General features: G+C 47.2%; 2 protein-coding genes across 4 annotated transcripts in view; both read left to right on the top strand.

Moving 5' to 3' along the window:
* RAB5B (RAB5B, member RAS oncogene family) overlaps positions 1-7,359 on the top strand; it is a 23,085-nt gene extending 15,726 nt beyond the window's left edge. For both annotated transcript variants that reach the window (XM_017519404.2, XM_017519405.2), the window contains 4 exons: positions 1,923-2,074; positions 2,347-2,469; positions 3,020-3,113; positions 3,457-7,359. In XM_017519404.2, coding sequence (XP_017374893.1) covers positions 1,923-2,074; positions 2,347-2,469; positions 3,020-3,113; positions 3,457-3,572 — 485 coding nt within the window. In that variant the 3' untranslated portion in view covers positions 3,573-7,359. The remainder of the gene's footprint in view (positions 1-1,922; positions 2,075-2,346; positions 2,470-3,019; positions 3,114-3,456) is intronic.
* Positions 7,360-8,231: 872 nt separating this feature from the next.
* Positions 8,232-15,044, top strand: SUOX (sulfite oxidase). Of its 2 annotated transcripts, XM_017519385.2 has the most exons (5): positions 8,232-8,889; positions 9,161-9,265; positions 12,092-12,151; positions 12,425-12,602; positions 13,143-15,044. In XM_017519385.2, exons 3-5 carry the CDS (start codon positions 12,102-12,104, stop codon positions 14,550-14,552), a joined length of 1,638 nt encoding a protein of 545 aa, XP_017374874.1. In that variant the 5' UTR covers positions 8,232-8,889; positions 9,161-9,265; positions 12,092-12,101; the 3' UTR covers positions 14,553-15,044. The 2 variants fall into 2 exon arrangements, with proteins under 2 accessions (XP_017374874.1, XP_017374875.1); XM_017519386.2 differs by lacking the exon at positions 9,161-9,265.
* Positions 15,045-15,306: the final 262 nt, after the last annotated feature.

Here is a 15,306-nt window from a genome sequence, read left to right as displayed (position 1 = left end):
AAAAAAAAAAAAAAAAGAAAAAAAAAAATTTGGTTTGGAGCAGTGATTCATAATCAAGAATGTATCAGAATTATTTGGGATAGCATTTTCAACCTATTCTTGCTTGGGCTGGACCCTAGATCTACTAATTAGTATTAGAGGTAGGTTGAGGTTGGTAGAGGCAGCACATGCATGTTTTTGGAAAAGCTCCTTAGGTGATTCTCCTCAAAATATCTGGTAAAATAGGCTGGGCATGGTGGCTCACACCTGTAATCCCAGCTTTTTGGGAGGCCAAGGCAGGCAGATCGCTTGAAGCCAAGAGTTCAAGACCAGCCTAGCCAACATGGTGAAACCCCATCTCTACTAAAAATACAAAAATTAGCTGGATATGGTGGCATATGCCTATAATTCCAGCTACTCAGGAGGCTGAGGCAGGAGAATTGCTTGAACCCAGGAGGTGGAGGTTGCAGTGAGCCAAGATTGTGCCATTGCACTCCAGCCTGGGTGGCTAGAGTGAAACTCCATCTCAAAAGAAAAAAAAAATAGCTGGGCATGGTGGCATACACCTGTAATCCCAGCTACTTGGGAGGCTGAGGTAGGAGACTTGCTTGAACCATGAGGCAGAGATTGCAGTAAGCCAGAATCACACCACTGCACTCCAACCTAGATAAAGAAAAAAAAATGAGGTGAAAAAAAAAATCTGATAAAATAGAGGCTGGAACTAATGCAACCTATAAAGGGTATCTGTCTTTCCCATCTTTGCTACCTTTTCGCAGCTACTACACCAAAATAGGGTGCTAATTCAATAAAGGATCTTTTATGGGAACTTCTATATTATTCCTTCCCCTTTTTATTTTCATTTATTTATTTATTTATTTATTTTTGCGATGGAGTCTCACTCTTGCCCAGGCTAGAATGCAATGGCATGACCTTGGCGCATTGCAACCTCTGCTTTTCAGGTTCAAGTGATTCTCGTGCCTCAGCCTACTGAGCAGTTGGGATTACAGGCATGCGCCACCATGCCTGGCTAATTTTTGTATTTTTAATAGAGACAGGGTTTTACTATGTTGGCCAGGCTGGTTTCACACTACTGACCTCAGGTGATCCAGGTGATCCACTCACGTTGGCCTCCCAAAGTGCTGGGATTACAAATGTGAGCCATAATGCCCAGCCTCTTTCCCCTTTTTACTAGTCATCTTAGAAATGTATTCCTGGACCTGCAGCAGATTATATGAAAAATTAACAGCCAAATAATATTAATAATGATGGTACTTGCCATCAAGCTTTAAAATATTCTTATTCTTTTTTTGATACTGCGTCTCACTTTGTCACCCAGACTGGAGTGCAGTGGTATGGTCTCTACTCACTGCAACTTCTGCTTCTCCAGTTCAAGCAATTCTCTTGCCTCAGTCTCCCGAGTAGCTCGGATTACAGGTGTCCACCACCACGCCTGGTTAACTTTTGTGTTTTTAGTAGAAATGGGGTTTCACCATGTTGGCCAGGCTGGTCTTAAACTCCTGACCTCAAGGTCATCTGCCCGCCTTGGCCTCCCAAAGTGTCAGGATTACAGGTGTGAGCCACCGTGCCCAGCCAATCTTCTAATTCTTGATGTGACTTCTATCCGAAGCTATTGTCTTTGTCATTTGTTATTCTTCTATTTTGGTTAGAAGGATGACTCATATAAGTGCCGGTTCTTCTGTCCCTCTTAGTTTATGATGTACCCCCATTCCTTAGCCAGAGACATTTCTGGCAGGAAGGATTTAGCAAAGGGCAGTCTTAATCCTGGTTCCAAGACTTACATGTAAGGAGAACTCAAAACCTTTTCCTATAGCTGAGTATCCTGCAGGGTGACTGGTCTTAGAGTGAGGGCAGTTATATTTTGAAGTGGGGTATGTTCCCATTCATCCTCTCACAGCATCTTCCCCTCCTTCTCTTATCCGTAGCGGCCTTCCTCACCCAGTCCGTTTGTCTAGACGACACAACCGTCAAGTTTGAGATCTGGGACACAGCTGGGCAGGAGCGATACCACAGCTTAGCCCCCATGTACTACAGGGGTGCCCAAGCTGCAATCGTGGTTTACGACATTACTAATCAGGTAAGTGAGTTAGGAAGACTGTCCTTGCTTATATTTAGAGGAATTAAATTAGATGGAGTGGGTGGGCAGAAAACATGTTCTTGAAATAGCAAATAAGAGTATAAATTATGCTTCCAAGTGCTAAGAAGACAGAGATAATGAATTATCAGAGACCTGTGGTTTCAGTGAGGGAAGGCCACCTGGAAGAGGTGAATTTTGAGACTCATTTTAAAAGGTGATAGATATGGATTGGCAGTCATTCCAGACTACTCATTCTCTAAATGTTTTCCTAGGAAACCTTTGCCCGAGCGAAGACATGGGTGAAGGAACTACAGCGACAGGCCAGTCCTAGCATCGTTATTGCTCTAGCGGGGAACAAAGCTGACCTGGCCAACAAGCGTATGGTGGAGTATGAAGTAAGGCGGCCCATAGAGTTCCTCTCTGATACTTCCTCTGTTCCTGGGACCTTTTTTTTCAAACCAGCCCTTTCTGAAAACATCAACTGAGGACATTCATTGTCTCATTCCCCAGTTCTACACCAAGTTAAATACAGCAACACTGTGACCCTAATGACAGCCAGGAGATTTTAGAAGAGTCAGAAGAAAATTCCAGAGCAGAGGGTTAGGGAAGTACCAGCTGTGAGGGTACCAATGTGAAAATAGGAAGGAGGGAGCAATTAAATTTGAAGTAAGGGACTATTCAAGTGTCAGAACCCAAAAGCTCCCAACCAACTTACCCTCTCCCCTATAATTAAGCTTTCTGACATTTATGTTGGACTGAATGGACATAGGGTCATCTTGAGGGAGTTGTCATCAAATTATGCATCTAGGCTAGCTAGCTCAAAGGGATATTAATTAAGGGGAAGGATCTTAGGATTTTGCCTAGCTCTTGTGCTACATGGGAGTGGAAAGGCAATACTTGTTCCCACCCTACATTCTGAGCACCAATATACCCCACTCCTTGCAGGAGGCCCAGGCATATGCAGATGACAACAGCTTATTGTTTATGGAGACTTCAGCCAAGACAGCTATGAACGTGAATGATCTCTTCCTGGCAATAGGTAAGGTCAGAACATCCTGAGGTCTTCCTTTTTCCCTCATTTATAGGCAGAATTATAGCTAACCCAAATGAAGGTTAGGTGTGAGTGTCTCCTTTTGCAAAAACTTTAGGTATGGAAATACCTTTACTTTCTGTTGTGACCTCCATCCTTGGCTGCAGCTTTAGCTCCCTTGTCTTAGTTTGCAAACAGTGAACCTCCCATCTTCAGAACATTTTTTTAATCTCTCAAATTCTCCCTTTCCCCCAACCCAGCAGCTTTTTTGGGCGGGGGGCGGGGGTTGGAGGCAGAAGGGTAGTGAAGTAAAATCTACCATACTTTTGTTCTCTTCTCTTTTTATCTCTAGCTAAGAAGTTGCCAAAGAGTGAACCCCAGAATCTGGGAGGTGCAGGATGCCGAAGCCGGGGTGTGGATCTCCATGAACAGTCCCAGCAGAACAAGAGCCAGTGTTGTAGCAACTGAGGGGGTGGCTAGCAGCAAACAAGTATGGAGCTAGCACGAGAGCTAAGAAATAACCTCCATCCCTACCCCTCAGCACACAGCCCCTACGGTAACAGCACACTGAGCCCTGGCTCCCAAGGGCTGCCTCCTGACAGCTCCGTCATGGCACTTTTTAATGCTTCAGCAACCAACACCAGGCAGCTGTTGCCACTGGCCTCCTACCCCCTACTCTGGGGCTTGGGGGTCAACTCCCCCCAGGACTTACCTTCCAAAACAAACTTTCTTCACTTTGTATTATAGGTACAAGACAGTGACTTACTTTTCTCCTCCTCCCTAGTGTTCCTCCCCATTATTTCAGAAAACACTTCTGTCTCCTGTCCCTTCCCCTTTCTGCTTTTGGTCAATCCCTGTTCTTGATCCTCTTTTCTCCTCTCCCCAGGATGCAGAAGGTAGTAAACCCAGGAGCTGAGGAAGGAGGTTTCCAGTTCATTTACATTAAGGGCCCTGGGGGAGAATAAAGCTCAGAGCAGGAGGGAGTAAGGAAACATTTCCTTTTTGTTTTTATTTGGTTTGAGTTTCTCATATTTGAAAACATTGTGGTATCCATGAGTTGGCCTTGTAGAGGGTGTTCCTAGGTAGAGGTGAGAATGGGGAGGCAAGCTCTCAGGCACCAGGCAGGAGGTGTCCTGTAAGCTAACTGGGCAGAGGTGGAGGTACAGTGTTATCTGTGGCTCTGTAACTCTTCCAAGGCCCAGTTTCCCCTCACGCAGCCTCTTAGGTAGCATTTCCCCTATCATGGGGATTGGACCCCAGAGTCCTCCAAAGAATCTTCACTGGTTGCCTGCATCTTTGGCTCTGCTGTGATCTAATTGGAGGAGGGACCAGTTTCTGATACCCATCCTCTGATTTATACATATGCATTTTTTTCCCTCTGGCCTTTAGATGGCCTCAGCCCCAACTACCATATGCCCCTGCAGTTTGCACTTTAATTGATGGTAGTTCAGTTGGGGTACTTGTTTTATGGAAGTTTTGATTGATTTCCCTGCCCTCCCACCTTCTTTTTAATTCAATGAAATCTGAGGTTAATATGAGGTTTTGGGAGAGGTTATAGATAAAATTACCAGTGGCAGCTATTTAAGTCCAATCTCCACTGTTAGCTTCCTCCAACTCAATTCTTAACCTATATTCTTGCCAATCTAGCTATTGAGTATAGGTTTGCCTTTCCTGGAGAATTAACTGAGCAATTGGGGAGTGTCTCAGGATAGCATAGGCCAAGGTAGGGGAGTAAAAAGGAGGTCAGGCAAAAGGGAGGAGTTTTCTATCCTTTCCCAGGTTTCACACTCAATTTGATATCCATTACCATGTCTTTTCTACTTCCCTGTAAATAGATACGATCTTTATTCCTACTGTACAGTCTGTTCTATCCTCTGCCTCCCACCAGGCCCTGTTTCCTTTTTCCTTTGTTAATATCTTGAATTTAGTCCCTCCATTCTTAATCCCCCCATTCCTTTCCACCATGCAACCAGTGGTTTAATCCACGTACCACTAGGGGCTAGTACCACAGAGGCCTCCTTGTGGCGCCCTCATATCATACCACCTGTTCCTGTGGACAGGGAATGACCGGCACCGAAGGTACCTTACAACTGGCTCATATTATCAGAGGACCTTGGTCCTTTCTATATCTTTAGCCTCTCTTCATATCCGTCATTGGGTGTTTTAAGATGTATCTGGGAAGCCATCAAGGCAAAAGAGAACTTTAAGTTCCTTGTTCCAGCCCAGAGTTTCGGGAAAGAAAGAAAGAAAGGAAAGGTCACAGTGACCTAGGATTGGAACCTTTCTGCCCTTTTGGCTTGCAGACTGCCTTCTATCCCAGAACAGCTGAGAAATCTATGAAGCTGAGATTCTGAAGGACCCAGCTTAGGTTCTTCCACTTAGGCCTCAATTCCCTTCCTTTTCCAGGGGCAGCCTTAGTTCCAATGGCCCTGAAACACACACATTTCCCCCTTCCTTTCCCAGAAGCCACTGGCCCCCACCCAAAGCACCCAGTGTATCCTTTTTATAAGTAGAAGAACTAGGTTGACTTTCTAAAGTCTCCTAGAAATGAAATTCTTTCTCTCTGCAGCTTTCCCCATGGAGTAGGAGTGAAGATGTCTCATTGTCTTGGGGCTGGGAATCCATTTTCCCAGGCTTCTCCCTCCCCCACCCCCACAGAAACAGGATTTGGCCTTAGCTTCTGGGCCTACCGGCTGCCTTCCCTCTACTTCCTACCAGCTCTTCTGCCTTCCTTTGAGCTCTGTTGGGCTTGGGGATCTTAGGGTTTTTTTTTTAATTTCCCAGCTCATTTTTTTCTTCTGGTCAGTTTTTTCAAGGGGGGGGTGTTGTGGGTTTTGTTTTTGTTTTGCTTCTAAGAAAGTATTTGCCTTTCTTCCTCTCCCAACATAACAATCGTGGTAACAGAATGCGACTGCTGATTTACCAATGTATTTAATGTAAGTAAAAAAAGGAAAAAAAGAAAAGGGCATTGGAGTGTTGCTTTTTTTTTTTTTTTTGCTATTTGTTTGTCAGGTACTAGGAATTTGGAAGAAAGGATACCCAGTAATGTTTTATTGAATCAGAAACACACCTTCCCCTGCATCTTGGTACGTACGTCCTTATTCCCTTTAATCTTTTCTTAAACATCCAGTTTGGAAAATATCCCTTCTATTGCTATTTAATCACCCCTATTCTAAGGCCACTAGATTGTTCATCAAATTGAACCCTATTGTATCTTTTTTAGGCCATCTTAACAGAATGTGTATGTATAGGGTGTGGTCTGTGGATCTTTGGGCCCATTGATGAGATTGGAGGGAGGTGGTGCTATTTGAAGTAGTATACAAAAATGTATGTGCATATTTCTAGGATCCATTTTTATATGTTTCTCAAAGGGCTTCATGACCTAAAGGTTGAAAAACATCACTGAATTAGTTTTTTGGTTGATCTTGTGGCTTCCACCTCAATGGGAAAATTTCCCCTGGATCTGCTCTTGACTCCTAGTGTACTTCAAACCCGTCAGTCCATCACAGTCTAAAAGCTGAGGGAAGGGAGATGAAATAGAAAGGATTATGTATAGTTGCAGATTTTAAATTCCAGAAAATCTTAAGGATAGGAAAGAGGATTGGTACCAGACAAACCTGGCATTTTAGGCCTGTCTCTGTCAACTTACAAGCTGTGGCCTTGAGATCACGTTAGTGCTTTCTGCCTCTGTTTCTTCATCTGTAAAATAAATGCTGAAGATTAAGGTCAATTATGTAACGCATCTGTGTAGCACAAAAGTAGATGACACTATTAGGAAGGAGGCTTTTTAGATAATCCCTAACTGACTTCTCTGTATCTTCATTGGGCTGAGACTGTTTTTTAAGTTGCAGCTCTCTCTATGTTTCTTTCTTTTTTTTTTTTTTTTTTTTTTTAACTGGTAGGATAGGTTGGGCATCAGCCTTCTTCAATAATTTGATTGTATATAGATTGAAATCCTTTCCATTTCCAAGCACTTAAGAGGCAAAGCCAACTTTTCACTGTCGGTTCCCTTACCTTATATCTCTTAGTAACACCCCCTACTCCTATTCAGTGATTCTTGGTAAAAGCTCTAGTTGGAGAGCCGAAAGGAAAGGAAAATGATCTTTCAAAATTGAAGGTGAAAACCTTCACTTAAACTGATTAAAATTGTAGCTCCACCCTCGGGCCTCTAGAGGGCAGTGTATGGACACATTGCCCAGGTTAGGGGACTAGGTTTGATAAATTTTGTCCTGCATCAAACGATAAAAGGGTAATAGAAAATGTATCCTATGAGTGTCCTTTACTTTAAGAGACTACAACCTTCATACTTTTGGGTGTTAAGCTGCCATTGCTCTTGTTAAGGGGTGGTGTGTTTTTGTTTTTTGATGTAGAGTCTGGCTGTCGCCCAAGGCCGGAATGCAGTGGCGCAATTTAGGCTCACTGCAAACCCCGCCTCCCGAGTTCAAGCTATTCTTCTCCCTCGCCTCCTGAGTAGCTTGGACTACAGGCACGCACCACCGCGCTCGGCTAATTTTTTTGTATTTGCAGTAGAGACCGGTTTCACCATATTGGCCAGGCTGGTTTCCCAACCTTGTGATCCGCCTGCCTCGGCCTCCCAAAGTGCCGAATTACAGGCATGAGCCACCACGTCCAGCCTTGGACGGTTTGTTTTTTAAGAGCTGGGGTCTCGGCCAGGCACGCCTATAATTCCAGCACTTTTGGAAGCCGTGTCGGGTGGATCACCTGAGATCCGGAGTTCAAGACCAATCTAACCAACATGGAGAAACCCCATCTCTACTAAGAATGCAAAAAAATTAACCCGGCGTGTTGGCACATGCCTGTAATCCTAGCTACTCGGGAGGCTGAGGTAGGAGAGTCGCTTGAACCTGGGAGGCAGAGGTTGCGGTGAGCTTTTGCACTCCAGTCTGGCAACAAGAGTGAAACTCCATCTCAAAAAAAAAAAAAAAAAAAGACGGAGTCTTGCTCTGTTGCCCAGGCTGGAGTGCAGCGCCCGCGATCTTGGCTCAGTGCAACCTCGAACTCCTGGGTTTAAGCCATCCTCCCGCCTTCAGCCTCCCGAGTACTGGGAATACAGGAGTGTACCACCAAGGGGCAATTTTTCTTTTTTTTTTTTCTGCACAAAATAAAAGATGGCTATTCAGTGTTGTTTGTTAACTTTTGTTTGTGGAGAAATTCGAGTAGCCCAAAGAATCTCAAATTCTTGGAACCACTATTTTAGGTATTTCCGTTCTTGTTCCTGGATATGAGAATTGAGTGATTGACCTTGCTTTCCCTAAAAGATAAACAGGGTAGTTGTTGCAACAGGATAGAGGTAGGTCTACACTGGGGTAAAAGCAGAGATCACAGCCAGGAGAAACTTGACTGGATCCCGAGGCCTCCTCCAGGGTGGGGCGGCAGGGGCGTCTCAAATCTCCCACCTCTCAGCCCAAGTTTTGGATTCCTCGTCACCCGCCACACTGCCCGAGCTCCGGACAGACAGACCCCGTGTGCGAGCGTCCCATTCTTTGTGCTGCGGGGGGCGGGTAAGGGACTCCAGACTGGAGCGAGAGTGACAGCAAAAAGAGCCAGTCTCTTCGAGGCTTCCTGGCAACCTGCCTGTCTTGGCTCCAGGAGGCGGGCACAACAGCTTCGAGGCTACGCTTCCAGCCAATGGCTGGGGGATGAGCTAAGGGGCGTGAGTGGGCCTTCACTCCAGCTGGACTTAACAGCCGCTGGCCCCGCCCCTTCGCGAGAACTCTCTGAGCACTGGGCCCGTATAACAGGATTGCTGAGGACGCTGGACCCGGTAAGGGGTCTGGGGGTGGGAAAGAAGACGGGGAGGAGGGGGGCTGCTGAGTCGGGCAGTGGAGGGAGCCTTAGCGCCCAGGTGTGCTCCGAACTTCGGACAACAAAACTACCAGTACCTGCCTCCACCCCCTCTGGATGCTTTTGAGATCGCGGGGTGTTGCAACAAGACCCTTTTGTGCCCGGATGCCGGACATATCTTCCTACGTAACGTGCCCGTGGGGAATGAGGGGTCATCACCTGCACCAACGGGTGGTATTTCTGTATTACAGCAAAAGGCTGTCCCTCCCAAACCTGGGATTCTGGGCTGAGTTCATCTGCGAGTCGGCCCTACTTGCACTGCTCCCGTCTAGTACAAGCAGGCTGCTGGCATTAAGGTAGGTGACAGAGAGAATAAGGGTCCCTTGGCCTAGGGGCAAAGTGAAGACTGCTCCTATTCCCATCTCTAGGTTTCTCTGCCTCCCTACCCACCGCCCACCCGCCCTGACACATTGGTCTCCAGCATCTCATCAGCAGTTTAGACATTTCTCACCCCTCCTCACTTTGGCCCTGCTGGGTTAGTGCTCTCTGTTCAGCAGTGTGAGGAAGAAATTCTTGCAGGGCAGAGAGCAGAAAAATTACATTCCTTCTCCAGCCTGCCCCTGACATTCTGGCCATTAACTCTTCAATTTGCTGAGCTCACTGCAGTGGCATAGACAAGATGGAGGTGGTCCAGGACCCTGGATTGGGGTCCAGTTACGAGCTGGGTTCAATTTTTTTAAGGCAAAGGGAGGGAGAGCTGGAGACTAAAAGGCCTTCAAAGACAGTTATTACAGTAGTCTGACCCCTTATCGGGTTTTGCTTTTCAGAGTTTCAGTTAACCATGGTCAACCACTTGGAAAATAGGTGAACATAGTACAATAAGATATTTTGAAGCTAGAAGTGGTGGCTCGTGACTGTAATAATACCAGGACTTTATGAGGCCAAGGTTGAAGGATCACTTGAGCCCAGGAGTTTGAGTCCAGCCTAGGCCACATAGCAAGACCTCATCTCTATAAAAAACAAAACAAAACAAAACACCATGCATGGTGGCATGCACCTGTGGTCCCAGCTACTCAGGAGTCTGAGGCAGGAGGATGGCTTAAGCCTGGGAGTTTGAGGCTGTAGTGAGCCAAGATCATGCCACTGCACTCCAGCCTGGGCAACAGAGCAAGACCCTGTCTGGGGTTGGGGGAAGCCAGGCACAGTGGCTCATGCCTGTAATCCCAGCACTTTGGGAAGCTAAGACAGAAAGATTGTTTGAGGCCAGGAGTTCAAGACCAGCCCTGACAACATAGTGAGACTCCCATATCTACAGAAAAATTAGCCAGGCTTGATGACACATACTTGTGGTCCCAGCTACTGCGTAGGCTGAGGTAGGAGGATGGCTTGAGCCCAGGAGGTTGAAGCTGCAGTGAGCCATGACTGATAACTGACTTCATCACCCAGTCTTTTTTTTTTTTTTTTTTTGAGACAGGGTCTTGCCCTGTTGCTTAGGCTGGAGTACGGTCGCACCATCATGATTCACTGCAGTATCGACTTCCTGGGCTCAAGCCATCCTCTCACCTCAGCACTCTTCTCCCCACCCCAATAGCTGAAACTTCAGACAGGCACAACCATGCCCAGCTAATTTATTTTTGTTTTCTAGAGACACCGTCTCACTATGTTGCCCAAGCTGATCTTGAACTCCTAGGCTCAAGTGATCCTCCTGTCTTGGCCTCCCAAAATGTTGGGATTACAGACATGAGCTACCACGCCTGGCCAAAAAATAAAGATATTTTGAGAGAGAGACCACATTCACATAACTTTGTTTTTGTTTTTGTTTTGAGACAGGGTCTCTCTCTCTGTTGCCAAGCTGAAGTGCAGTGGCACAATCAGCTCACTGTAACCTCAAACTCCTGGGCTTAGATCTTCTTAACTCAGCCTCCAGAGTAGCTGAGACCACAGGTGCGCTCCACCACCCCCAACTAACTTTTTATTTTTTGTAGAGATGGGGTCTCCAACTCCTGGCCTCAAGCAGTCCTCCTGCCTAGGTCTCCCAAAGTTGTAGGATTACTAGAGTAAGCCACCATACCCAGCCCTTTTATTACAATATAATGTTATAATTTTTCTATTTTGTTATTAATCTCTTACTTTGGGTAATTTATTAATTAAACTATAAGAGGTATGTATGTATAGGGAAAAAAACAGTAATATAGGGTTTAATACAATCCATGGTTTCAAACATCCACTGGGGGTTGTAGAACATATCCCCAGTGGATAAGGGGGTACTGCCGTACTTGTTGACTCTTCATGTTAGCTCTGCAAGGCAGATATTATTTCAGAGATGAGGAAGCAAGTTCAGAGAGGCTTGGTATCTTGCTCAGGAAATAGGGCTGGTTAATGAATAGCAAGATACAGTTTCACAAACCCAAGGTAGTTAGCCCCCAGAATCTGGGCTCCTTCACCCAATTAGTCTGCCACTACTTTTTTCACTTTTTTTTAATCCCTGTTTTAAGTCAGTCTGGTCCAAGTGTGGTGGCTCACACCTGTAATCCCAGCATTTGGGAGGCCGAGGCGGGCAGATCACCTGAGGTCAGGAGTTCGAGACCAGCCTGACCAACATGGTGAAACCCTGCCTCTACTAAAAATACAAAAATTAGCCAGGTGTGGTGGCAGGTGCCTGTAATCCCAACTACTCGGGAGGCTGAGGCAGGAGAATCACTTGAACCCAGGAGCCAAGATCGTGCCATTGCACTCCAGCCTGGGGGAAAAAGCAAGACTTTGTCTCAAAAAAAAAAAAAAATTTCAGTCTACCCCTCAGTTGCCCTCTGCTGACTTCAGAAATAATAAACTGGCCAGTAGACATTTGGCTGTGGTCCTTTAGGCCCTTGCCCCAGGCATTGTTCTCTATGGTGGACAAAGTTCAGAGTGGAAGATGGAAGACAGTTGATTCTAGAAGCACCCATTCCTCCTACCCCATTCCCCACCCTCATTACCTGCCATCCTGTCAGCACAGTCTATCTCTGAAATGCTCCAGGTTTTCTCTAATGGCCCGTTTGGACTCCCACTCTCAAGACTCCCCATTTGCCCAAAAAGCTCCTTGCTGACATTCTCTGTGTCTCCCTCCTACCTATTCCCTTAGGTCTCCCTAATATCCCCTCCCAAGTTCTCCCTATCTTGATCCCAGAATCTTCCTTCTACAGGTCTGCTACTATGCTGCTGCTGCACAGAGCTATGGTCCTCAGGCTCCAACAGGCCTGCAGGTAGGCCATCCCATCCCAGGACTTGCTTCCTAGCCCCCATCTCCCGCCCTTAGTGTCTTTTACAATGTCTTACCTTCCAAATAAGATAGTTGAGAGAGTGTCCAGGGAGGACAGAGAAAGCCAGATCCCACTTTTCCCACCTATCCCTTGAGAAACTGAGTTCCAACTGAAGGAACAAATGACCAACCATGGAGAAAAGAAGTAGATCCTAGGCCTTCACCGGCCCTTTCATATGACCATACATGCTACTAAGAAGACCTCTCTCTCTTCCAGACTCAAGTCAATCCACTCAAGGCTCTGCATTCAGGCCTGCTCCACAAATGAGTCATTTCAGCCCCAGCGCCCGAGCCTCACCTTCTCTGGTGATAACGCCAGCACCGGGGGATGGAGAGTCATGGGGACCCTATTAGGTCTTGGTGCAGTGTTGGCCTATCAGGACCATCAGTGTAGGGTAAGTGGGGAAGGGACTTCATTGTCAGAACAGACTGGATGCAGTGGCTCACATCTGTTATCCCAGCACTTTCGGAGGCCTAGGTGGGTGGATCACTTGAGTTCAGGAGTTTGAGACCGGTCTGGGCAACATGGCAAAACCCCATCTCTAGTAAAAATATAAAAATTAGCCAGGTGTGGTGGCATGTTCAAGAGGCTGAGGCATGAGAATCACTTGAACCTAGAAGGCTAAGTCTTCAGTGAGCCGAGATCAAGATTGGGCCATTTGAGCCCGGGTGACAGAGTGAGACTCCATCTCAAAAAAAAAAATTGTCAGAACAAAGGAATCAGTCCTAGTAAACTCCACAGGCAACCCAGGCTGTGACCCATGTTCTTGCAGTTACCACAGAGTCCACAGTCACACAGTCTTTATGCACAGTAGAGATGAAATCTGCTACCTTCAGTTCCCAGTGGCCAAGACTGTGGGTTGGGTCAGGATGAACTAGAGTGATTTCTTCTTAATAGTCTCTTCCCTTTTGTCTTACTCCTTCCCTGCCGACAGGCTGCTCAGGAGTCAACACACATATACACTAAGGAGGAAGTGAGTTCCCATACCAGCCCTGAGACTGGGATCTGGGTGACTCTGGGCTCTGAGGTCTTTGATGTCACGGAATTTGTGGACCTACATCCAGGGGGGCCATCAAAGCTGATGCTAGCAGCTGGGGGTCCCCTAGAGCCCTTCTGGGCCCTCTATGCTGTTCACAACCAGTCCCATGTACGTGAGTTACTGGCTCAATACAAGATTGGGGAGCTGAACCCTGAAGACAAGGTAGCCCCCACCGTGGAGACCTCTGACCCTTATGCTGATGATCCTGTACGTCATCCAGCCCTGAAGGTCAACAGCCAGTGCCCCTTTAATGCAGAGCCCCCGCCTGAGCTGCTGACAGAAAACTACATCACACCCAACCCTATCTTCTTCACCCGGAACCATCTGCCTGTACCTAACGTGGATCCAGACACCTATCGCTTACACGTAGTAGGAGCACCTGGGGGTCAGTCACTGTCTCTGTCCCTGGATGACTTGCACAAGTTTCCCAAGTACGAGATCACAGTCACTCTGCAGTGTGCTGGCAACCGGCGCTCTGAGATGACTCAGGTCAAAGAAGTAAAAGGTCTAGAGTGGAGGACAGGAGCCATCAGCACTGCACGCTGGGGTGGCGCACGGCTCTGTGATGTGTTAGCCCAGGCTGGCCACCAACTCTGTGAAACTGAGGCCCACGTCTGCTTTGAAGGACTGGACTCAGACCCTACTGGGACTGCCTATGGAGCATCCATCCCTCTGGCTCGGGCCATGGACCCTGAAGCTGAGGTCCTGCTGGCATATGAGATGAATGGGCAGCCTCTGCCTCGTGACCATGGCTTTCCTGTGCGTGTGGTGGTTCCTGGAGTGGTGGGTGCCCGCCATGTCAAATGGTTGGGCAGAGTAAGTGTGCAGCCAGAGGAAAGTTACAGCCACTGGCAACGGCGGGATTACAAAGGCTTCTCTCCATCTGTGGACTGGGACACTGTCAATTTTGACTCTGCTCCATCCATTCAGGAACTTCCTGTCCAGTCGGCCATCACAGAGCCCCAGGATGGAGAGACTGTAGAGTCAGGGGAAGTGACCATCAAGGGCTATGCATGGAGTGGTGGTGGCAGGGCTGTGATCCGGGTGGATGTGTCTTTGGATGGGGGCCTAACCTGGCAGGTGGCTGAGCTGGATGGAGAGGAACAGCGCCCCAGGAAGGCCTGGGCATGGCGTCTGTGGCAGTTGCAAGTCCCTGTGCCAGCTGGACAGAAGGAACTGAACATTGTTTGTAAGGCTGTGGATGATGGCTACAATGTGCAGCCAGACACCGTGGCCCCAATCTGGAACCTGCGAGGTGTGCTTAGCAATGCCTGGCATCGTGTCCACGTCCATGTCGCCCCATGAGCATAGAAAGGAGCCACCTCAACCCCTTTCCCCACCTACTGGCCTCACTGCTTCAGAAAAATCTTTCCCATCTCTCAACATCTTGGATCACAACTCTGGCCTTCCTAAGCCATACCCAAGTACACATATAGCACATTTCACCCAGGGACCCTGCCTCTTTGAACAGTATGTTACATACCCCTCTTGGCCTTTGAACCTGTGCTGGGAAGTGTGAGCTGTTACAGTAAGGGGCTAGAAGTAAGACAAGTAATTCTGGAGACAAGCACTATTTTGTCTTCCTACCCCACCTCCATTTCTAATGCCTACTGCCATCAAGGCCTTGTTTTGCTTTTCATTTTGGATTCTTCAGAGAAATGTGTGTGGCATGTGTAAGAAAAGTGTATATACTATTTTCTACTGCCTCTCCAGGTTGCCAGAGGGTTGTGAGGAAAGCAAGGGGTCCAACTGTCTCCTTTTATAGCTCTACTTTTCTAAGAGTCTGTTTAAGATCATTACTCTTGGGCCTAGGGAGTGAGCCTATTGCAGCAGAGAGGACACATTTGTACTGGGATGTATAATGAGATTAGTCCAAAACAAACAAAATTGGGGAGGAAGACAGAGAGGAAGCAGTCTTGTAGGTTAAAAAGTAAGGCTTCCGGCCAGGCATGGTGGCTCATGCCTGTAATCCCAGCACTTTGGGAGGCCAAGGCAGGTGAATCACTTGAGGTCAGGAGTTTGAGACCAGCCTGGCCAACATGGTGAAACCCTGTCTCTA

This window comes from Cebus imitator, unplaced genomic scaffold (genome assembly GCF_001604975.1).
Source record: "Cebus imitator isolate Cc_AM_T3 unplaced genomic scaffold, Cebus_imitator-1.0 Scaffold741, whole genome shotgun sequence".
Taxonomy (NCBI): domain Eukaryota; kingdom Metazoa; phylum Chordata; class Mammalia; order Primates; family Cebidae; genus Cebus; species Cebus imitator.
The sequence above is the reverse complement of the archived record's forward strand: the minus strand, read 5'-3'. Positions and strand labels throughout refer to the sequence as shown.

Excerpts from the sequence above, each read along its gene's own strand:
- SUOX (XM_017519386.2), top strand. The coding sequence starts at position 12,102 with ATGCTGCTGCTGCACAGAGCTATGGTCCTCAGGCTCCAACAGGCCTGC. Across the intron at positions 12,152-12,424 it reads AGGCTCCAACAGGCCTGCAG|ACTCAAGTCAATCCACTCAA; the intron begins GTAGGCCATCCC and ends TCTCTCTTCCAG. Across the intron at positions 12,603-13,142 it reads ATCAGGACCATCAGTGTAGG|GCTGCTCAGGAGTCAACACA; the intron begins GTAAGTGGGGAA and ends CCCTGCCGACAG.